This window comes from Pundamilia nyererei, unplaced genomic scaffold, assembly GCF_000239375.1.
Source record: "Pundamilia nyererei isolate P.nyererei 1_Seehausen unplaced genomic scaffold, PunNye1.0 scaffold00150, whole genome shotgun sequence".
NCBI classification, from domain to species: domain Eukaryota; kingdom Metazoa; phylum Chordata; class Actinopteri; order Cichliformes; family Cichlidae; genus Pundamilia; species Pundamilia nyererei.
The window spans coordinates 1-23,929 of record NW_005187551.1 but is presented as its reverse complement, the minus strand read 5'-3'; the positions used below and the strand labels follow the sequence as shown (position 1 = coordinate 23,929).

At 40.6% G+C, this 23,929-nt stretch overlaps 2 protein-coding genes across 3 annotated transcripts; one reads left to right on the top strand and one right to left on the bottom strand.

Moving 5' to 3' along the window:
* The first annotated feature begins 4,228 nt into the window (after positions 1-4,228).
* pck2 (phosphoenolpyruvate carboxykinase 2 (mitochondrial)) lies at positions 4,229-16,783 on the top strand. Of its 2 annotated transcripts, none has more exons than XM_005744841.1 (11): positions 4,229-4,370; positions 10,557-10,769; positions 10,871-11,055; positions 11,945-12,015; positions 12,208-12,343; positions 12,453-12,640; positions 12,801-12,963; positions 13,041-13,256; positions 14,333-14,470; positions 15,121-15,216; positions 15,339-16,783. In XM_005744841.1, coding segments are annotated over exons 1-11 (1,878 nt in total). In that variant the 5' UTR covers positions 4,229-4,368; the 3' UTR covers positions 15,809-16,783. The 2 variants fall into 2 exon arrangements, with proteins under 2 accessions (XP_005744898.1, XP_005744897.1); XM_005744840.2 differs by having other exon boundaries at positions 4,229-4,669.
* A 1,073-nt stretch (positions 16,784-17,856) lies between these two features.
* On the bottom strand, positions 17,857-20,566 carry LOC106456379 (sialic acid-binding Ig-like lectin 7). Its single transcript, XM_013913776.1, has 8 exons — positions 20,535-20,566; positions 20,309-20,384; positions 19,747-20,130; positions 19,098-19,403; positions 18,777-19,028; positions 18,582-18,672; positions 18,235-18,274; positions 17,857-18,096 (listed from the first exon to the last, which is right to left on the bottom strand). The coding sequence occupies exons 2-8, from the start codon at positions 20,379-20,381 to the stop codon at positions 17,857-17,859; spliced, it is 1,386 nt and encodes a 461-aa protein (XP_013769230.1). The 5' UTR covers positions 20,382-20,384; positions 20,535-20,566.
* Positions 20,567-23,929: the final 3,363 nt, after the last annotated feature.

The window sequence follows — 23,929 nt, the reverse complement described above, 5'->3', positions numbered from 1 at the left end:
CCAGAGTTGATGGTCATTGGACCACAAAAATTTCAGTACTTATCCCAAAATTTCAACTTGAAATTGCAGGGACAAGGTTGAAAACTTGGGCGTGTGGTTTGACAGGGTGCTCTCCTCGAGTCTCATGTAAAAGAGACAACAAAGACCGCCTTTTATCATTTAAAGACGTTTTGTCAAGCGACACTGCAGAGGTTCTTGTCCATGCATTTGTGTCTTCATGTATCGATTATTGTAACGCTCTTCTTTCTGGGCTACCAAAGAAAAGTTTTAGAGGTTTACAGATGGTGCAAAATGCAGCTGCTCGCATTTTAATGAAAACTGGGAAATTTGAGCACATTACCCCTGTACTGAGACCTCTTCATATGCTACCTTGTCAGGTTCAACAGATTTTAAGGTCCTGCTGCTCACCTACAAGGTCTTAAATGGATTGGCACCTTCATAACTCTCTGACCTTTTGCACCTTTATGTTCCACCCCGTGCTCTCTGATCTCAGGATTCTGGCCTTCTAAAAGTTCCTAGAGCCATGAAAAATCTACATCAAATCATTAAATAAAGCTCAAATGAACCTGAAAGATGCTTCTAAGATTTGATTTTATGTTTTAAATCTTTTCTGGATTAAACTACAGGAATAAAAGGAAAAGTGACAAACTTTTGAAAAGAAAGAAAGAAAAAGAGCACTACTCATTATTGATAGGTGAGCGTCTCTGCTGCTACACCAATATTCAGCTGTTACAATAGCTCTTTCATCAGGAGCTGTGTGGACAGAGGCGTGGGCTGCTGTAAAGAGTAAAGCAAATAAAGATACCTGAGTGAAGAGACGACACGTCAGAGCCTCCCATTGTAAACAGGATACCGTCCAACTACAGGTCATCCTGTGCCAGCACACTCTGAGTTGGGACATTATCAGGTAAACCTATCACGTCTAATGACAAAAAGACAGTAAAAACACCACACAGCTTTAACTACTCTGTTAAATCCTTCTCTTATTTCCTGCCCACTGTTGGAGTGTTGGAGCGTACATAACTATGTAGTTGTTTTCTCTTCACCTGTAGTATATGGCACCATAAAATGTAACACTAGAAAAACAATCACTCAGCAGACACGAGGTGACAGTTCAGAGCAAAGGGCGGCTGCACTCGACTGAACTCCATTAGCTATTGCAGCTTTGATTTTGACTGGGTGAGCGATTAAAGGTCTGCACTGTGTTATTCAGTTTGGGGAGGACGTTGAGAAATGATCCAGACAAAGTTCATGCGACTGAACAGGAGTGTAGAAAGAGAGAGGTGGCTTCATGAGTGGCTGGCGTGATGTAAACGACTTTATTTACAGACCTGTCATATTAACACTAATGGTGTATGTGTGTCAGAAAGAAAGCATGCAGCGCTGAGCCTTTGAAGTTCTTGCAAACCATTATTTATGCAGACTGAGAAGAGTAAAGGATTATGTTTTCAGCGATTTCAAATAAATCATTGTAATTTTCTTAATTTACTTTGCCATCCCCCCACAACCCTAAAAAAGAAACCACACCATCATCCCAGCCTATCCTTGTTTTTTTGGACTTTGAGTTTACTGGTGAGGCTTTTGGGCCACAACAACATGATGAAAACACCTTAGCAGGACAAAATGGGCCTGACAGACGTTACAACACACTCGTGTGCACATACAATTGATGCTGCAGCTCCGAGATGCCGTGCTTCTAGCATGTTACAGATGTCACAACTTGAAATGGTTTTGTGTTTGCATGGGGAGAGCATACCTGTAATCCACAGGAAAGGTGTGTGTGTGTTATATCAGTTGTCTGCTGACTCTGCAAGCCCTATCAGACAACATGAGACATGAGGGGTGAAGTTTAACCAGATATATTGGATTGCTGTGTCTCTCTTTATCTCCCAGTGTCCAACCCCACCCTTTTACTTGCCCCTGTCTCACAGTTTCATTTGTGTGTGTGTAAGTTCCCAGAGAGAGGGAAATGTAACAGGATAACGTCTACAGCTGTGCCGTGTCTTATAAATATGATCGGTGTAGTGAAAAGTGATAATTACAGCCATATTCCATTAAACATTATAAATAAAACCTAAAAACTTAGCAGCTTTGAATTTGTCGCACCACTCAAATAACATTTATTATAAAGTCATATCTGCAAATCTTTCATTTACATTTCTTTCAGAGACAAATGATGTGATGATTTTCACTTCTTGGTTTGAATGAAATCCAATTTTGTGCCCTGTTTCAGGGTGTTGAATCTCAAACCTGCTAACTGCTCTTTGTATTCACCAATGCTGACAGAAAGTTAATTACCGAGTGTCAGGTTTTCAGCCTGAAAGGTTATGGCTTTTCTTTATTTCCTACAATGGTTCTTTACTTTAACATGGACCATTGTGGGAGGTCTTTATCCTTCAAAAAAAGTCTTCTACCAGAGGCCTGGGAGCTTGAGGGTGCTGCCCAGTATCTGTTTCCTAGGACTGTGCTCTTCTGGACGGAAATCTTGGATGTTCCAGGGATCTGTTGGAGCCACTTGGCCAGTTCTGGGGGGTCATTACACCACCATACCACTGGAACCACTGTTGCCTTCACCCTCCACATCTTCTCGAGCTCTCCTCTGAGCCCTTGGTGTTTCTCAAGCTTCTTATGTTTCTTCTTCCTGATGTTGCTGTCTTTTCGTATTGCTACATTTCTAACCCTATCACTACAGCCGTCTTCCTCTGCTTGTCCACCACTAATATGTCCGGTTGGTTAGCCATCATTATTTTGTCCATCTGTATCTGGAAGTCCCACAGGATCTTAGCTCAGTTATTCAAAATCACCAAAAGTCAAAAGGTCTCCCATTTTGACCTCGGGACTTCCAGGCCACACTCAGTACAGATGTTCCTGCATATTATGACTTGGTTATGGTCCTGCCTGCTAGCATCTTGCACCCTGCTGTTATTTGCTGGATTGTCTCAGAAGAATCTTTAATGTCTATCAATCTTGTGCTTATACCTTGTTCCTGTGCTGGCATGGTTAGTGCCTTTGTGTTGTTTTTCAGTCCAGCTCAGTGTGGTTCACTGGAGTCCCAGAGCCTTAGAAATGGCTTTGTAACCCTTTCCAGACCGGCAGATGCCAGTGACTTTGTTTATTGGCTGTTTCTTTAGATCCTGGTGTGATGTGTTGCGTTTTGAGATCTTTTAGCCTACTTCACCTTTCTAGTCTTTTTAAAAAAAATCTTGATTCAACCAGCCTGGCAGTAATTAGGCCTGGGTGTGGCTCATGAAGCTGAACTCATGTTTCCAAAAATGTGATTAGAATAGAAAAAATAGAAAAAAATAGAATAGCCCTTTATTGTCATTGTACATGTACAACGAGTGTGAGTGGCCTGAGTTATGGGGTTTCTCTAACCATGGCTCTGATTAGTCAGGTGAGTGGCCGTTGGTGTTGTGGGTCCAAGTGAGATCAGCGGAGATATGGGTGCCCAGACACCCAAGAGGTGGAGAAGATTCCACCCATTCTCCATTTATAATCGATCGAGTGGGCCCGTGGAAAGCCTTATATATGTAGGAAAACTAAAGGTGCCTGGCCTCGTGAGAAATGAGCTGTCATTTGAAACCTATTTCCAGCATCAGCAGTTTACCTTTAGGGCGTTCTGCAGTTGTTTTTCTTTATGTTGTTTTCAGTTTTCATTCTCAGTTTTGTGTAGGCTACTTCCACAGGTTTACACCAGGAATGTGAAACTCATTTTACATGGTGGGTCACATACAGCTCATGCTGATCTTATGTTCTGTCAGTGTACAGAAATTTGGATACAAACCAAATCAATTACGTTAATATAACAAGAAGAAGCACAATTTCAATAGTACATCTCAGTTTATCTACGTGATAAACAAATACTGCTTTATTAAATGAATGAAATATGCCAACATCACTCTTTGTGAAATAAATATGTAATAAATCTATTAGTAATTACTTTTGTAGTATGAATGGACATGGTGGAGGTATTTATCAGTGGGGAAAACTGTTAAACTTGTGAAAATACAGTTAAAATTCAAAAATGTATGTTCTGCATCAAATTTTCCAAACTCCTCCAATTGGCCGGATTGGAGTCTTGATTCTGGCTCGCGGTCCGTATGTTTGCCACCCGAGGTTTACATCCTTTCCATAAGTCTTGCGCTCCCATCTAAACGAAGTGAGAATCGGTGAGAATGTATTTCCGCGCCCTCGCTCGAACTTCCGGTTACTCCCCTCCACGCTGGTACTCCGTGCCTGTTTGTACTCAAGCACTGTGAAAACTTGCATCATCCAGGAGGGGGGACAAAACAGCAGCCGAACATAAATGGGCACGACAGAAGTAACCTATAGGATATTTAATTGTTCCAGAGGAAGCGCCTCCCCCAGATGTGAGTCGGCCGGTCACAGTTGAGTGTACAAAGCGGCAGACGGGCGGAGGACTCGCGGGGACATCCAGTTTGCCGGTGTGGAGGTGTCTCCGTGTAAATGTACACGTTGAGCAAAGTGCAAGGTCCCCTCAGTGCACGTACAGATATGAGCTCTGACCGACTCTAGCGACTGCTGCTCCTCGTGTCTCCCTCTCAGCTAGCTTTTATGTGCCTTTTTACACTGTGATTTTTTTTTTAATATAAGCTAGTTTAACTTTTAAACCAAAGATGTCGTGCCTTTTACTGGGAGTCATACGAAAGTGAGTTATCGCGGCTTTCTAGTGTTTCTGCGATTTAAATGTGTGTCTGCTTTATTCTAACTTCTTTTGTTTTAAAAGTGTTTTGCTTGCTGTTTAAGTTACGATAAACGCGCGGGCAACAGTCACCCCTTCACTGTATTTTCGATGCTTTTATTTTGAAAAGAAAATGACACTAAGCATGAAAACTGAATTTGTTAAGACCATTTTTTGTATGAAAACTAAAAAAGAGACCATTTTGAAGTAAGAGTTGAGACACTGTAGCAGTCTTCATTTATTGTAACAGATTTACATATTCCCAAACTATTTTAAGGAGTTCCTGGAAACAGTTTCACCTTACTGTGACTCTTCCTGTTTGACAGCTGTTCTGTTACCTGCTGAAAAATCTCGTTTGACCTGATAGTTGATACTGGATAATGAAGTTATTTGCTGGCACTCATGACACAAATATAATTTCATGTCTTTATGACTGAAGGAACACATCAGGATAATTTGCCATCTAACCTTTGCTGCTTTTACCCCTCCAGGATTTGTGATAAGCCAACATCACACAAGACTGAAAGTGAGCACTCGATCACATTGTGTGTGTGTTTGCGCATTTATTTTGCTATCATGGATGCATGTTAGAGAGTGGGTGAATTAGTGACTCTGTGACCTGTGGATTTTGTTTGTATTTCCACTTGAGAGATTGCTCATGCCCGGAGGCATCACTGAATGTCCCAGAGTATTTTACTGTGTATTCACCACAGTAGGAGGAGTACTAATGCATGCAGCATGTGTGCATGCTCCTTGAAGTGATGTGCTGGCTTGTCTTTGCTTGACAATTAGACTCCTCCTTAAAGAGGCCTTTGACCAGGATCTGTCAGGGCTTTGAAGGTGGACTGTAGGCGTGTCGGCCTGTGGTGTGTGAGGATTGGCTTACTCACTTGGAGGTGTGTTAGGGGAACAAGTTGTTTATCTAGGATAATCAATAACAGAGCTTAGTGATGAGTTCTTTGAAAGTGTTTGGTCGGAAAAATATTAATCCTTAAACATTAGACCAGGTCCTGCTGAATAGTTGTTCCCTTGATGGCTTATGTCTGGATAAATCTATGCAACAATATACCAAGCAGGAGGCAAAGACGTGGCATAATCAGATGGTTGACTGCAGGGATGTTGGATGAGTCATCAAAGTCTTTACAGGATTTCTAAAAAAAATGTAAAAATATCACAGTTTCTCTGTTGCAGACAAAGAAAAGCAAAGCTGCTAATCTCTTCTCCCAGCTCCCATGAGTTCCTTAGCAAGAAAATGAACAGTTAAAACATTTGCTCGTGTTTAATTCACTTCAAATTCAATCCAGCTCATCCTAATCTCAGTCACACTGGAGATAATATTCAGCACCACCCTTGTTAATTATCATCAGCAGTGTGACAATGATGATGTTTGGGAGCATAGGTAATTGATTTACTGTGGAGGGGGTAAAGGGTCTAAAAGTCTGCAGAGCTGACCAAAGGGACCGGTTTATCGGAAGTCACAGATAAGCCTAAACAAAGTGTCGTCATTTTTGGGTCAAAGGTCAAATAATAGTTGTCTGTTACCGTTGCTGTAGAGCCACAGCCTTGTTGCCCAATAGAACGACAGCCAATCAGTCAAAAGCTGCAGACACAGTGTTGTTTGTAGATGATTATCTCGTCAAGAAACGGGTTTAGTGTCTTTCTCAAATACACCAAATGAGCTGCAGCTGCTCCAAACTGTGGGTACAGTTTACTGGTAAGAAAATGTAAATTCAGTTGAAAAGTCAGCTACAGACCTAACGCACTGGGTCTGAAAGCTGCTTTAAAGTTGGCCTTGAGTGTGACAGTAGTTCTTACTCCTCAACTCTGTGCCTTCACACTGCTGGGTCATATGATGCCTTGCTCATCTTGAACTTCTTGTTGTGCCTGCTGCTCACACCCTTTGTACATTCAGACCAGACTAATGTGTATGTGTGCATGCATCAGTGAAAGCGAGCACATGTGTGCGTGCGTGTGTGTGTGTACAGGATGTATGTATAATGAACCACCGACTGCTGCCAATTGGAGCCACGTGCCTGCAGCTGACTTCATGTATTGATCTTTGAAACAAAGTGAATGTGTGTGATTTGTTTTGGCAGTTATTAGCTGCTCCTTTTAAAAAAACGGGCCTCTCATGTGACCATAAAGAACACGAATTTCACTTTTTTCTAAAGAGGTCATGGGGTTCAGCCATAGTGTCCACAGACACAAAGCACATGCATTGTGTGTTCTATTGTCAGAGACAGGCAAGGGACACGCATGCAGACACCCATAGGCTTGTGTTGTAACTGCATACATGATGACTCTCAGTGGCTTATGTTTGTGAATATCAAGCTGCTAACAAACAGAGGGCCCTGCACCCACCCACAGACCTCTCAGCATATGTGGAAAGGTCAGCTTGAGGCTTTTAGGTTTCTCTAATAACAACAACAAAGACACCTCATTATCACTGCTGCCGCAAAGTGATACTTTGAGGCTTTAAAAGGTGTTTTAGCTTGTCTGTGGCACTCTAAGTACAATAAGGTGGATTAAACTTTGACACTTTTTAACTTGCTTTTTTTCAAGTGTCATATTTGAAACCATCCTGTGTCCTTTAAAGGTTACATCTTGGAAAAATGTCATACATGAAGATACTAAAGGTTATACATAAAAATAAAAACAAAAAAACAAGTTGCCGTATGGAGTGACTGAAGACCAGAAACAACAACAAAGATTTAAAAATGCTGCCAACAGACAAAGAGCACCACACACTTCAGTATTACTGTCAAACATCAAACAACAAGGACACCTGTCTGTACATTTACAATGCACTGCATTGGTACATGCAGTGCATTGTACATTTGGTACATTTAGACTGGGAGGGCACTGTGGTATTGTGGCACAATTGCGTCACAGCAAGAAGGCCCTGGCAAAAAATCCAGGCTTTTGCATGTTCTCCCCACATCTCAGTTCATAGACACGAGTTTGGGTTAACTGTTCATTCTACATTGGCCATTGGTGTGAATGTGAACGTGAACGGTTGTTTGTCTCTTTGTGTTAGCCCTGTGATAAATGGTGTACACCCTGGACACGTCATCTATCTACCTGTAACATCTGGAATACAGCGGTCCCTCATTTATGGCGGGAGTTACTTTCCAAAAATAACCCGCGATAGGTGAAATCCGCGAAGTAGCCAACTTTATTTTTTACAATTATTATAGATGTTTTAAGGCTGTAAAACCCGTCACTACACACTTCGTACACTTTTCTCAGACAGTCATGAACATTTTCACACGTTTCTCTTTTGTTTAAACACTCTCAAAGTTCAAACCTTTGTAGAAAAAAAAGTCCAGTATTAGAGCAGGGCTATATGGCCAGAAATCTTTATCACGATATATATTTGAAAATTTGCGATAACGATATAACTGACTATATAATTGATACGAAACAAAATACAACTCCACAACTTTGCTAGTGCCAAAAAACCCCATCCATTTATTTTCACTTAAGCAAGCAGCTGTTTTTATGTGCATTAAAACTATATAAAAATTTAACAGTGCAAATGCAAATTCCTTGCTGAAAGTTTAACCAAAAGGAATTTCCAGTTGAAATGGGCTGACATATCCTGAGCATAACCATGTTTAATATCCACTGAAGTTAAAAAGAGGTGCTTTGCAACATTATACTGCGGTGTGTCAAATAAAAAAGTCAAATATGTATTTTTCGGACCATAAGGTGCACGGGATTATAAGGCACGTTAAGCGAAACAAAGCAGTCAGATAAATCAAACTTTATTCAACTCATTCTTCTTGCTTCCTCCACTTCTGTACCATTGATTCGTTAATGCTGTATTCTATCACAGCTGCTCTATTCCTGTGTTCTTGCAGTATATTACTGACTGACTTCTATTGTGGATGGATTATCTCAGTTGTTCTCCTGACTGAAGTTTGGTCCCTATACAGCATTGTATTTGTCTCTAACCATCAGGAACCTTCACGTTAACTTTTATCAAGTGGAAAAGTGTTAGCGTTGATTCCTCCAGCTTTACTGTTTATGTTATGCTAACATAGCTGTGTCACTAGCGATCACGTAGCACATCATTATATACCAGCTAGCCCAACTTCAGTGACCCTACAAACGTCACTGCTATTTCGTTTCCTGTCTTCATTTATGTTGGAAGTGATAGCAGAGCAGTACGTTTGAATTTTTTCAGAAATCTCAGTTAGAACATGCTATGTCATGCTTAGGTAACTAGCGAAACTAGCGAGCTAACTTCCGCTAACTTCCTGCTTGCTTCTAACTCCGTTAAGTGTAATAAATTCTGTTTTCATGGATGCCTGGATGTTAAACTTCATAGTTACATCTGGTAAAGCAGCAATGCGGATCGTTTTATTAAAGATGAAAGAATCTAGACAGTTTTTCTCTCAGTGATGCTGCAGTGTTCGTTTGACTTTGGGACATGAAACGGACAGAGTTTAGGACCCAGATTACTCCCAGATTTATGAGCACCTTAGTCCAACAAATACGGTGTTCTGGGAATCCATCCTACCTGACAAACCATCCTACCCATTGTTTCTGTGTGGAAACTGACGGATAAACACCAAACTAGTTCCACATCACTGCAGTGGCACCATTTTTACAAACTAATTCTGGTTCATCCATTTCACTCAACGATCCACTTTCTCCCTTCTCATTCTCCGTTGCCGCCATGCTTTTTCGGCCATGTGCGTATGAAAACAAAGGCACTGCGCATGCGCGTTTTACCCATATTCTATCGTGATATTTCATTTTCTTATCGCTGCCTGACATTGTACCGGTATTACCGTAAACGGTATAATATGGCCCAGCCCTATCCAGTATTATAGAATGAAACCAAAGATCAAACATTGTTTTCTGGTCCAGAACATGGGAATAGAGCAGCTGTGAGAGAATTCAGCATTAATGAATCAATAGTTCGGAATCAGAATCAGAATACTTTATTGATCCTTAAGGGAAATTAAGTAGAGAAAGGAAGAAGAATGAGTTGAGTAAAGTTTGAAATGTCTGACTGTTTTGTTTCGCTTAATGCGCCTCATAATCCGGTACGCTAACTTCTACCTTCCTTTAGCATGTCCAGAAGTCCAACTTTTTGTGGGATGGTTAGCGTCTTCCTCTGCCTTTTGGGTGCTACTGCAGGCGCCTTTGACGGTGCAAAATGTTTTGTCGACATTGTTGTGTTTGGGAGAAAACATACAAACATACAGTACAGCACTTCGGAGTCACACTACTAGCCATAGAAGATTTATGTAAATTTGACAAGCTGAACGTATTCTGTACTGTACAGGAGACACGGACATGGAGATTAATTGACAATGGTCTACAGCCAATCAGGACGCAGAACACAATGCACTGTTACAAAAAAAAAAAAAGCATGCAAAATTGCACACACAAAAAACCCGCGCAAAACAGGGAGGCTGTGAAAGGTTAACCACGATATAGCGAGGGACCACTGTAGTTTGCCCCCATCCCCTGGATCATGAATTGGATAAGCGGAAGAAAATGGATGAATAGCTAGATTACATGAGGAGACTCACCTTGTATTAGTCTCTTGTGGCAGGTTTTTGCAGGAATTTACTCTAAAGAATGAAAGAAGGAAGACGTTTGATTGCTTTATAGATATGTCTCTCAGCTGTCCCCTGGCAAATTCACTGCTCTAAGCTTGGTCAGTTATTTATTTTATGCGTTGTATGGCAAAAGAAAAAACATTGGATTTCAGTCCAACAAATACTATTGTTAAAGAAGTTCTGATCTCTTCAGGTTGGAGTTGTGTTTAGTCTGTTTTGTTGGATTTTTCTTCTAGTCGCCAGTAGAGTGATTTTAAATTGTCCTTCTCTTTCAGGAAGGGTGGTTTCGGGGCGAGCGTCGGGGTTCGATCTCTGGCCTCAATCCCGTCGCTGCCACCCGCAGTGGCCGACTTTGTGAAGGGGGCTGTGGAGGAGTGTAAGCCTACCAATGTACACGTGGTGACTGGGACGCCGGAAGAGACGGCCAACATCCTGGCAGGTCTGGAGAGGGATGGCATGGTCAAGAAGCTTCTCAAATATGAGAACTGGTAAAGATAATGGAACAGCATACAAAACAAAGCAATCACCTAAAGTAGTTATTTGGAAACATGCTGTGAGAGCTTTCAATAATAAACGTTTTATTTGGCAGTTGGTTGGCACGTACAGACCCAAAAGATGTGGCCCGAGTGGAGAGCAAGACTGTGATAGTGACCAAGAAGCAGAGAGACACGATCCCCATCCCTGCTGCAGGGGTGAAAAGCCAGCTGGGTAGCTGGATGAGTGAGTCTGACTGGCAGAAAGCCAGAGAGGAGCGTTTCCCTGGCAGCATGGCCGGTACGTAATTGGACGGAAGTCAAATGTTTGTTCATTGTTGCCAGGAGACCGAGCATTTTCACCTTTCCTCTGTTTTAATTGACTGTCACGTTCACCTCGTTAAAGGATTCTATTTAAAAAGGGATATTTTCATTTTAATGCTAATAAAATGTTTTAAGAATAGTTTGAAAAATGCTTTTAAAAAACAGGAAGGATTTTAAAAGCAACTTAACATCAGGAACTTTAAATAAGCTGAGGTGTTTAAAAAAGAGAAAAGAAAAAAAAATACTGTGAGGCCTGCTTCAGATTTTTTTTTTCTTGTCACTGTTGAGTTTGTTGCCTGTTAGAACAGGATTAGCTTCCACGTTTGTTGCAGTGTTATAAATCCTGCTTTTAGGTACACACCTTAACCTCAAGGTTTAGGTGAGCTTCGAGAAACAGTCATTATTCTGTGAGGTAATAGGTGAACATCTGTGATCCATATATATTTATTTATTTTTTAGGGCTTTTTAGTCTTTATAGTGGTGTGTGATTGCTTGCTCACTCTGTGTGCTAACCTGCAGCTGACCCATAAGTATTTATAAGGGGAGGGGCTACTTTAAACACCTGCAGGTCACTAACAACATGTTGTACTCTTTCAGCTAGTGTGTGCTTGGATTCTTGGCCAGTGTAACAACTTTTCTTTGTGGTATAGAAAAGTGTACCTTATTGATCATATTAGACATGCAGTCTGCATAGCTCACAATTATTATCACAAAGATCTCAAGGAAAATATGTTTACAACCTTTAACTATATCGGTGCCGTTGCTTGATCTACGTGACCTTCAGCTTTTAGATTTGAACCTTGTTTTCTACATCAGCTAAAATAACTGCATCAATGTGTTGTTTTTAATCTGTGTCCTCACTGTAGGCCGGACTATGTATGTGATCCCCTTCAGCATGGGTCCCGTAGGCTCAGCTCTGACCAAATATGGTGTCCAGGTAAAAGCTATTGTTCTCTCACTAGTTCATACTCAGCAAAAACCTGCAGTAAACACGTGAGCCTGCTGTGCTGCTTTCTTCCAGTGAATTGCTGTAATTTATTTTGTGTGTACTTTTTATTTTTATTTTTTTTAATCACTGGGCTTCCTAAGTTATAGGTCAGCGTAATTATCAGGTTATTTTTTCTTCAAGGTGACGGACTCCCCGTATGTTGTGGCCAGTATGGGTATCATGACGCGTATGGGCACTCCTGTTCTCAATAAACTGGCTGAGGGAGTGGAGTTTGTCCGCTGTCAGCACTCCGTGGGGCGACCTTTACCTCTCAAAGGTGCAGATTCCAAGAGCCTGAATCGAGTTTTATTTGTAATTTGTATCTGTTTTTGCAAAATTTTATACATTTTCCTGCCTTTTATTTGTTCCCTCCTTTTTACTACCAGCTCCTCTGGTGAACTCGTGGCCCTGCAACCCAGAAAAGGTGCTGATATCCCACCTGCCCGACACCAGGCAGATCCTCTCCTTCGGCAGTGGCTATGGAGGGAACTCTCTCCTTGGGAAAAAGTGCTTTGCCCTGCGCATCGCCTCCCGCATTGCCAAAGATGAAGGCTGGCTGGCTGAGCACATGCTGGTTAGAATGCTATGTAATGATTATGACCTGAGTCTGAATTAAAGAGGGTTTATTTTAATTAAAAACATTAACACTACAAGCCTACACCTTCCACATTTATTAAAAACGTGGAGTTATATTCTTGCTAATATTAATATTTCCCTCTTTCTTCTCTCTTCAGATCCTAGGAATCACCAGTCCTCAGGGTGTGAAGCGATACATCGCAGCTGCCTTCCCCAGCGCTTGTGGTAAAACCAACCTAGCCATGATGAAACCAGCTCTACCAGGCTGGAAGGTTGAGTGTGTAGGCGACGACATTGCCTGGATGAAGTTTGACAGCCAAGGTGAGTGAGGCACTCACTTCATTTTAGTAATCCAAAAATAATCTGTAGTTACAAAAAGCCCTCTAATCTTTCTGTAGGTAAACTGAGGGCCATCAACCCAGAGAACGGGTTCTTTGGCGTGGCCCCGGGCACCTCCAACAAGACCAACCCCTACGCCATGGCTACTATTGTTAAAAATACTGTGTTCACCAATGTTGGTGAAACCAGCGATGGGGGGGTGTGGTGGGAAGGACTCGACCCCCCTCCTGCTGACATGGCGCTCACAGATTGGCATGGCAAAACCTGGAAACGAGGTGACATCAGTTGTTGTGTATCAGTGTACTTAACAGTCAAAGTGTATACAGCACCATCTGCTGGTAAACCAAAGCAAAGTCCCAAATTTAGAACTGGGTTGAAGTAGTGATTCCCGGCCCCCTGGTGGTCTGCAAAGGTACTGCAGGTGGGCCGCAGTATTAACTGACATTCAGATTCAAAATACTTTAATAAGATAATTATGTGGGTTACAGTTACTCCAAGAAAGTAACAGCAACAGACTAAACTAATTAAATAATACAATTTACTACAATGTTTACAAATTTAAGAAATAGCACAATGTATATATGTATACAAACTGCTCAATTATAAATATCAAGAATATTACAGAGGTTAAATTTATGATTGATATTTAACTCTAATCTGTGAAACGTCGTAATGTGTTATTTTACCGTAGAGCACGTGCAAAAGGGTGTAAGTATTGGAGTTGTACGGGGAGATTTCCCGTGTCATTCAGTGGTGCATTTGAGTAATCTCGGTCTGTCACTGAATGTGCTTCTGTGATTAGCCAGCAAGCCATGGAGTGGGTGGGAGGTTTTATCCAGCATTGTCCTTATCTTGGACAACATCAGCCTCTCAGAAATTCAGTTTGAAATTACTCACAAATCTGTAGAGTGACACATTTATAAAAAAAATGTGAATTCAAACTGGTAATAGGAGACGGCTAGTTTGTGGGTCCTTAGGGACTAGAAAAGCGCTATACAAATACAGGCCATTTACCATTTTTTACCATTACTCAGTTGCAGGTGGATCGCATATTGGTGTTATACTACTTTGCATATGACTGTGCAACAACACGTGTTCTGTTTAGGTTTTTAATGCAGTTTTCAAGGAAATGCATGGCTCTCTTTGTTTGAGAGTGAAGATTTATAATTGGGTGTCCCCATGAGATTTTCAGTTTTTTTCCAGGGGTTGCAGTACTCTTGACTTTGGTAGGTCAAGAGTACTGCGAGAGTCAAGAGTAGACGCAGTTAACCATTAACCATGACATTAAAAACACGAGCTGTTAACAAACAAACAAACAAACAAACAAACAGTTTGTCTTCTTTGTACACAGGAAGCTCAACACTCTGCGCCCACCCCAACTCCCGTTTCTGTGCACCAGCGGCTCAGTGTCCCATCATTGACCCCCAGTGGGAGAGTGAGGAGGGTGTCCCCATTGATGCCATCATCTTTGGTGGGAGGAGGCCAGAAGGTTGGTGCCAAGTTTAAACACACTTTGTACCCCGGTGGATTCATATTATCACATTTTGGCTGTTCATCCACACAAAAACACCCACAACACATTTAAAATGAAACTGTGCAGTCTTGATGTTCATGGGCAACATGAACAAATATACAACATATACAATATACAGCATATACAAATACAGGCCATTTACCATTCATCAATAACATTTTCAGCTTTAGTGAAATGAAATGTTTTTTTTGAGAAATTATAGATGTATTATATATTACACTCCTGTCTGCTTTGTTGGATCAGTCGGGGTACATACTGACTCAGGATGCCATATGTAAATTAAGAGAATATGGTGGCTCTGTATTTTACTGGTTTACACTTATTGGTAAATTAAAGCGGGTACATGGGTCTGGCCTGTGTGGGTACATTGACTTAAAAGGTTGGGAGTCACTGTTTTAATAGAGACACAAGATAGGACTCGCAGTGCTTGAAATAGTCAAGCATTGATTGCAGTTTATGGTTCATGAAGTACGATGTATTTTCTCTTTTGAGTGTATTACAACAGCATGAAGTTTAAAAAAATAAATAAAAATTGGAGCGCAGTATAACTTGTAGCAGAAAGTAGGCTTGCACTGAATCTGATCACATGATGTCGATGTTGTCAGGAGTCCCATTGGTCTACGAGTCTTTGAACTGGCAGCACGGAGTATTTATTGGAGCTGCAATGAGGTCTGAGGCCACAGCAGCTGCTGAGCATAAAGGTACGGATCCTCACATGTTTCTGAGATGCAGTTCTGTGAAACTCTTCGGAGCGGTCTCTTTACTTTTGCTGTTTTTCACATAATGAAATAATCAGGAAGTTGCTTTTCCATTTTCCCTCCAGGTAAGGTGATCATGCACGACCCCTTCGCCATGCGGCCGTTCTTCGGCTACAACTTTGGAGACTACCTCGCTCACTGGCTGAGCATGCAGAGCCGTAAGGCCCCCACTCAGCTGCCCAAGATCTTCCACGTCAACTGGTTCAGAAAGGACCCGGCAACCGGCGCCTTCCTGTGGCCTGGCTTCGGTGAGAACGCCCGCGTGCTAGAGTGGATCTTCAAACGCTGCGGCAGAGAGAGAGAGGACGAGGCAGCCAAAAAGAGCATCATCGGCTGGGTGCCACAAGATGGCGCCATCGACACTAAAGGTCTGGGCAGCAAGGTAGATATGGGCGCACTGTTTGACGTGCCCAAGCCTTTCTGGCAGAAGGAGACCCAGGAATTGAAAGCCTACTTTACTCAGCAGGTTGGCGCTGACCTGCCAGCGCAGGTGGAGGCTGAGCTCAAGGCACTGGAGGATAGAGTACACAATTAAAAAGCCTCCTGACAGCAAGTAAACAAAGAAGCAGGGAGGGAGGTACTCAGGAAGCAGAATTCACATCATGAAGGTGTAATCAGAACTAGTGACCCGAGTTTACATACACAAAAATTTATAAATGAATAAATAAACAAAAAATGGGTAGAATGAATCTTATGTTGAGGATTCAGTCATAAAACCAGCAATAATGTGAATATCAAACTTTCCCTGTGTATGAAAACGCAGTCAGTGACTCCTGCCTGTCCCTTTGCAAAGAGAATTGAGATGTGAGATTATCAGTACAACACCTTCTGTTTTTGGACATCATTTTACACTGTTGCCATAACACTTGAGGCTGCTGCTGGGTTGGTAGGTGGAACATCGTACTGGAGTGCAACCAATGGTGCCTTTTAAGAGTTTTAACAATAATGAGTTCAGGCTGCAAATGTTTACAGGCTGAAGCCCAAAGATTTATTTTTTATTTTTTTTTAGAAAGAAGATGCAGTCAGAACATTTTTAATTCATTAAAATAACATTTTAAAGGATTATTTTTATCACCACTTTTTAACACTTAACATATATATGTATATGTATACACATGTACACATCAGAAGAAAGGATTTTGTTTTATACATGATTTGAAACACTGACTGCTGGGTTATTTTATCATTGGCGGGGATGGTGTTAAATACACTAAATGCACATACATTATCCAGCTCTCATGAAATGTCATTTTAATGTTAAAATGAAAAAAAAAAAACCCTTAAAAATGCATTAGCTGTTCAAAAGTGAAAAGTTTAGCGGGTTTTCACTGAGGCCAAAGATCACTATGCATTATTCATCTCGCCACTCGCATGATTTGATTTCAAGCGACGTTTACTTGCAGTACGTGAAACGTTGGACCAATTCAAGTCACTGAGATTATAAGGTATTTGTAGAAGTTGTACGCCGAGGATTTTATTACAGTGCAATGAATAAACCTCTTTCAAGGCAGACACAATGGCTGGTGTATTTTTCCCCCACAGTACACAAGTCTAACACTTAAAAAAATGTTGACAAATATTACATGCAGAGTATTTCACACTCACAATGTCAACACAGATACATTAGTGTGATAACGTAAGTGACAAAACCACATGAGAAGTAGAAAGTTTGGTCACTGAACTGTGAACAGCATGAATAACGCTGGATGCATACACTTCAGACGTGATAAAAGTACTTACCACAAAAGGTAATGTCATCTTTTCAACAGGACTGAACTGAATGCTAAATAGCAAAGAACTCTTTACAACTGACAGTTCAGTTACACACTGAAGAGCTAAAAATAACAGGCAAAATATTCAAACGTAGAAAGTAGTATCAGAACTAGGATTCAGCTATGAAAACACCATGTTACTAGTAACAAGTCTTTATATTTGCTGTTTTTCATATATTTTATTTAGAGTCGGGCCCTTTAGGCTCCAGCCTTGTCAGGTCTGAGGTACGTACTTTTAGCACTTCAAAGCTCCTCGCTTTAGAAGCCGTCTCCATCTGTAAACACATCTGATGCAGACTACACCTCTGATAATACTGTGTCATTACAATGTAATAAGAGGAACATTGTCCATTCCTGTAAGATACCCTAAAGGTTATTTTTACTAAATAATATTTTTCTTCCCTTATAACCTCCTGTTACTTCCCTTGCTCTACTGTATCTACCGGGAAGTACTTTTAGTTGGTAAAAAATTACACGTGAAATTCAGTAAATGTCGGGAGGCAATAAAACGGGTTAGGTAATAAGGTACGGGCTGTATTATGAAGTCCTACAACAAACACATACAATATGAGGAGGTTTTGAGTTTCTCCTTTTCAGAAATACTCGTGTGGCCCAGTCAACTAGTTCCTTGACTGGTGCAGCTTCTGCTCATGGATTTAATGTGAACACAGGAAATCCTCTGCAAACGGCTGCCTGAACATGGTACAGAAGCATGGACATAAAACAGACTGCACAAAGTAATTGGTTCTATTTCAGTGAACTCGTGGCTCCACGTTTCTTTCTTTGTTCAGAGGTTGTTAACTGATACTTCTCATTTTTTCTTCACTTTAGCATAAAGTTCCTCTTGGCCATGAGCACTCTGTGTTAAGCTGTTTTCTGGCTTGTTGACTTTCACCTGTGCGTACACCGTATCCTGCTGCTGTCCTCTGTCCTGCATTGAGCCAGAGGGCACTTCATATCCCAGTGTGGAGAAGTTGATCTCTCCATAATGGATGTTTTCTTCCTCTTCTTCTGTTTTACCTGTGGACTCTTCGACAACCAGCTCTTCAGTCTGTAAAACGAATCAAATAAAAAGTTCTGTGACATATAAATCTGGTAAGCAGACTGCACGGATGCAGGTACTACTGTAAATAATCACCTGAACAGTCAGGTAATCTACAATTAGTTTTTTTTTTTTTTTTTTTCTTACCTGAGTCTGTTGTTGAGTTTCATGTTTTGACTTTAAGCACCTGGAAGACATGAGTGACATTTAAATATTAGATAACTTTAGGTTAAATATATATATATATATATATTTCCACACAGAAAGACCCCGGCCTGATGGTGGAATTGAACTCAGGACCTTCTTGCTTTGCGGCAACAGTGCTAACCACCGTGCCACCGTGCTGCCCTATATATATATATGTATGTATATATATATGTGAGTATATGTATGTATATATATATGTGAGTATGTATATGTATATATATATGTGAGTAAAGTTGAGCTTGATGGGAAAGCAGATCATGTTTCTTGCTTTGATGTGTGATATTTACCAAGCCAAGATAACCAAACAGATCAGTAAGATGAACCCAAGGATGCCTCCAAGAAGTGGACCCAGTGGTAAAGAACCATTATTCTGTTGTCCTGATAGAAAAAAAAGAAAAAAAGAATGATATTAAACAGTAATCAAAGATATGATTTAATGTGTGTTGTGTGTGTAAAACGTTGGTGATGTGGTTTGTCTTTACCAGCACGAATCTCTGCTGATGTCTGATTACCCAGATCATTAGTGGCCACACAGTAATAAACTCCTCCATCTGTTACATTGAAGCTGTAAATCTCTCCTTCAGATACTTTCACAGCTCCATCTCTGCTCTTCTTGAACCAGGTGAAGCTGCTGACTGGAGGTTTGGCTCTGCTGGAGCAGGTCAGGTTCACCCAGCTGCCTGCTGACACCAAACCTGATGGACTGATGGATGCTGAGGTGTCTTTAGGAGCATCTGGAGAGAAAAACATAAATCATGTTGTCCGATGGGATTCAGTTCAACAACAAGCTCTGATTGTCTTACATGAAACACTGAGAGTCTCTTCTGTCTCTGCTGTCTTGGTGTTTTTTCCTTGGTTCACAGGATATCTGGCAGAGCAGCTGATCTTCTTTCCATCATGTGTGTCTGACAGAGTGATGTTCTGCTGGATTTTAGTTGTAAAGCTTCCATCTGTGTTTTCCTCTATTTTTTTGTGAGAGTCTTGTTGGAGATTCCAGGTGAGTTGAGGAGGGGAGTGTGGACAGGGAGTGAGAGCTGAGCAGGTTATAGTGACAGACTCCTTCTCCTTCAGATCACCTGGGATTGTAATATTGGGCCTCCAAGGAGAATCTGTGGTTTCACATCACAGACACAGTTTGCACACTGATAACACAGGAAATACAGTAGAAAAAAATCATAATTTTTTACTCTGTTAGAAAAGAAAAAATGGATCAGTAATGTTGTTTGCTGTTTTTTAAACGGTCAAACATCAAACAAGATGTAGTATTTGATTCTCTCTGTGATATCATTAGGGTAGTACAGACATTCTGGGATAATAATAAATACAGAATAATCAGACTGAATTCTGTAATAATTGACCTTTTAGTTCTTTCTGTTGATTAACCCAAAGCTGCATCTGATTACTCATTTTAGTTTTCAGAAAACCTGGACAACGAAAAGAAAACTTTCTCACCTTTAATTGTTATTTTAAGAGGATCACAAGCAGCTGTTGCTCTGAACGGCCAGTTCATAATTCTGAAGTAGTATGTGTTTGAATAAGTTGTGGTTAAGTTGGAAAACAGAGTGGTGCAGTTTTTCTCCTTCAGGTTTCCTGTAATATTCATTGGATACTTGTTAACTGTCCCACTGCTGTTGAAGATCTCATTGTTTGGAAATGTATTAACATTGGAGTGATTTTTAATCCACACTCCAGAAACAGGTCTTGTGCTGTCAAACTTTTCTGTTCCGGTTTCACTAAAGTTACATGGGATTTGTAAACAAGATCCACTCAGAGCTTCCACCTCTGTTGGTGCAGTGATGAACAGGTTTGAATCTTGTGGACAAGCAGCCAAAGTACCTGGAAAAAAAGATAAATACACAAATACACATGAGCTAAAACATAATTATGATAAACTAAGTTTAGCAGATGTGTTTCTTTTTTCTCAACAGCTTTAGTATAAACTGTGTGACTTTGTAAAGTTTCTCTATCTGCACTGATCTGTCAGACTGTAAATGACTGAAATGAGACGGCTCACTTGGAATAAAGAGGAGACTCAGTAACATGATGCCTGTCATGATGTTCACAGACTGGACTGTCACAAAACTCATCACCTGGAAAAAAAATATAACATCACTTAAAGGTTTGATCAAATCAGGAACTTGCATTGTTTTATAGAGCAATACAAAATTTACATGTATTTGAAATCAGATTAAAAGTGTGTGATATAAAAATTTAGTAAGATATAAAAAATGTTTTCTTACCAAATGATCACACAGCTACAGAGAGAGACAATGTGTGATTCCAGCAGAAACACAGTGAGTGAAACACTTCTGTGTTTAGATGTTTTAATGTCAAAGCAAACAGACCTGCGGTGCTTTTGGTTTTCTGCCTTTCTGTATTCAGTCAGTCAGTCAGCTTTTTATGTTCCCCTCGTGCACTCTGCTCTCACTTCAGATGCTGCCAGTCCCACCCGCCTGCCTCTAGATTCACCTGACCGGAGCCTCCACTCACACACTAACCTGTTCTTCATTCTCTCATTAACATTTTTGCACATAGAGCAGCTCGTTTCCCCCAGAGACTGTGTCTCAGCTTTCCACAGTTTTTTTCTCCTGCCTGTTTTGATCTGGATTTTTGTACTTTACTCACAAAAATGTTTTCTTTGCATTTTTATATAACTCCTGGTTTTCGCTCTCGGTTTTCAGACTTGCACTCTCAATACTATAAAAATACACAAAGTTGTCTGGATGCATGCTCAGTCATCTAGATAAATACTGTAAATCCAAAAAGGTTAATTCTGTTCTGTCCAGATAAATAGAATCAACCTTTTGGAACAGACAAACCTTCCTGTGAATAAGAAAGTCAGCTCAGTCTCATCAGGGTGCAAATAAATAAATTAAACTAATGATTACATTTTCAATTTCACATTTTCATCCAGGCCTTCAGGTTTTATCCTATTTGCCTGTTATATTTATCAGTATTTTAACTTTACAAATATATAGTACAATTCATTTTTTAAAAATTTATAAACACAAATCTAAAGCAAGATGCAGCCTTACATCATACAGAAAGGTTTTCTGTTCAGCACACAACAGTAACACTGAAGTCACAGCTACAGTGAAGTAAATAACACTGATCATCTTGTTACAGTGTGATGTTCTGTCGGCCCCTGACATCCATATTGATGTTACTCATCAATATGGTTAGGTAAGGAGTGACATCAATGTGACATTTAGTTATCATTTCAAACCAAACAGACACAACAGCAAATATGACTGATGCAAATATTATAAGAGGTACTAACAAAAAGAATGCCAGACCACGTGACTGAGTAATTTTATTACAGAAAGCTGTCTGTACTCACACAGGTTGTGGAAACTGTGTCCGCAGCTTCCTGTTGACCAGCTTCCTCAATTTGTTTAAACATTTCTTGTTTTATTTAATGACTCATCTATCAGTTGAGCCACTTGGCCAAAAGCAGACATCTAAATATATTTCTCTTTCATCATATCTGGAGTTTTCCCTCTGAAAAAAAGTATCAAAAGTAATCATGTATCACGAGAAACTTCAGAGTAACACCACAATAAGCACAGTTAGGTTGTTGGGCAGGAACAACCTAACTCTGCTATGTTATCTGCTATCAGGAAACTTTAAGTCACATCACAGATTCCAATGTTAGTCAACTTAAAAAGTAAATATTATGCATGTTTCATGGCTATTTCTTATTTTATCATCAATATTTGAAAATCATACAACCATACAACACCAAAGTGTTCCCAGGCCAGGTAAAAGAAATAATCACTCTGTCATGCCCTGAGCCTACCCTGGAGATGACTGAAACATCTCACAGAGGCTACGTTCACACCAATGTGTTTTTGTTTGAAAATGCATTGTTTTCTCTCTGTTTGGGCCTCCCGTCCACACTGAGATGGTGTTTTCGCTGATGGAAAATGCAGCGTTTTGAAAATGCTCTGAAATACGCATACATTTCCAAACGGTGCTTTCACGTCGCAGTGTGGACAGCGAAAACGGAGACTTTCTAAAACAATGACGCATGTTAGTCATATGATGCAGTCATGTGGCCAATTAAACTAAGATAGCAGAGGGCATTAAACAGCAGTTGCTTTGTTTGCTCGCAATTGTGACAGCCCTATTAAAGATTAATATCAGTTTGTACATGCTCCAGATAGCTTTTCTTCAAATTCTTTAAATCTCACTCGCTTTGCAACTTTGTACTTTTCTGTTATTCGCAGCAACAACTCCACCTCATTGTTAATCTTGAAGATTTGAAAACAGCGTTGTCGTCTGAAAACGCTACACGTCCACACTAGCATTTTCAGTCACTTTCACAGAGTTGCGTGTCCAGGGAGCATTGATTGAAATCAGGCATCAGAAGGCTGAGGACTTGGAGGCAGAGGGACCTCACATGCAGGCTCCCTTTCATTGTCTAAAACAGAGCTTCCCAAAGCGTGGGGCTCGCGGTATGAAAAGGGTGGAAATAAAAGAAAGAATGCTTGGACACAGCTAGCATAATGGACAGGTTTTTGACGGGACTCCCACACAAACGCAAAGCAGGAGATGAAGCATAGCTGAATATGTTTCCAAACCAACTTCATTCTAAGCCTAAGACTAGAAAATATGGTGAAGCATGTCTTCCCTTTGGCTTCACCTGCACAAGTGCCAAGGTAGGTCTCCCCTGCAGAATTGGTTTTCCCTGCGTCAGGAGCAGCGCTGGGCTCTCCAAATCAGGGGCAAACAGTATCCCACATTCTTGATTTTTATTTCACAAACACTTGTCGTAATGACTAACTACTCCTGACATTTTGGAGATGTTAGCTCTTTATATAGTAAAGTTACAGCGGGATACAAATAACATCAGGCCGTTCTGCCACGATTTGTTCCAAACAGTACAAAACAGTATCCCACAGCGGCATTTTTTGAAAAATGTTTTGATAGCAATGTCAAATATTATTACACAGGAAAAAACAACTACACGTAAAATAATTACACCGTGACGCATCTGCCTTTCTAAATGGAGGGACAGTAACTGCGTGTGTATATGTAAGCGTGTAAAAATTGCAGATAGTCAGATTAACAATTCATCTCATGTAAACAATAACGTGAGCACAGCGTGACGTGAAAAAAGGCACATAGCTTTGACGTTGCATGACGAACTCTGTATTCCTTGTCCACATGTAAACGCAAAAAAGGAGTTTTAAAAAATCTTAGTTGTTGGGAATTCGAAATGCTGTTTACGTGTGCACGAAACAGCTGCTTTTTCAAAAGTACCCGTGTAGGTGCGGACGTAGCATAAAAGAGTTAGTAGTTTATTAAGATGTGATTGTACGGGGACGGTGGGAGGTGCGCCTGAAGGGGCCTAGCAAAAAAAGTTTGGGAACCACTGGTCTAAAAAACAATGAAAGGGGGAACTTGATCATCCAAAGCAGAAAAGTCTTAATTTTATGAGTCTGTTTCTGTTAAGGAGGTCGATTCATTCCTTTTCTACACTTTGCTTCCTACAACCTGCAATACAATGCCCAGCTCGTTTTGAATCACTGGAGAAGTGAAGAATGCAGATTACATTTTATTCGAACATGTGCGGGGAGACCCCAATGGATTTCTAGTCCATCGCCTTGACCGCTCGGCCACAACAACCACA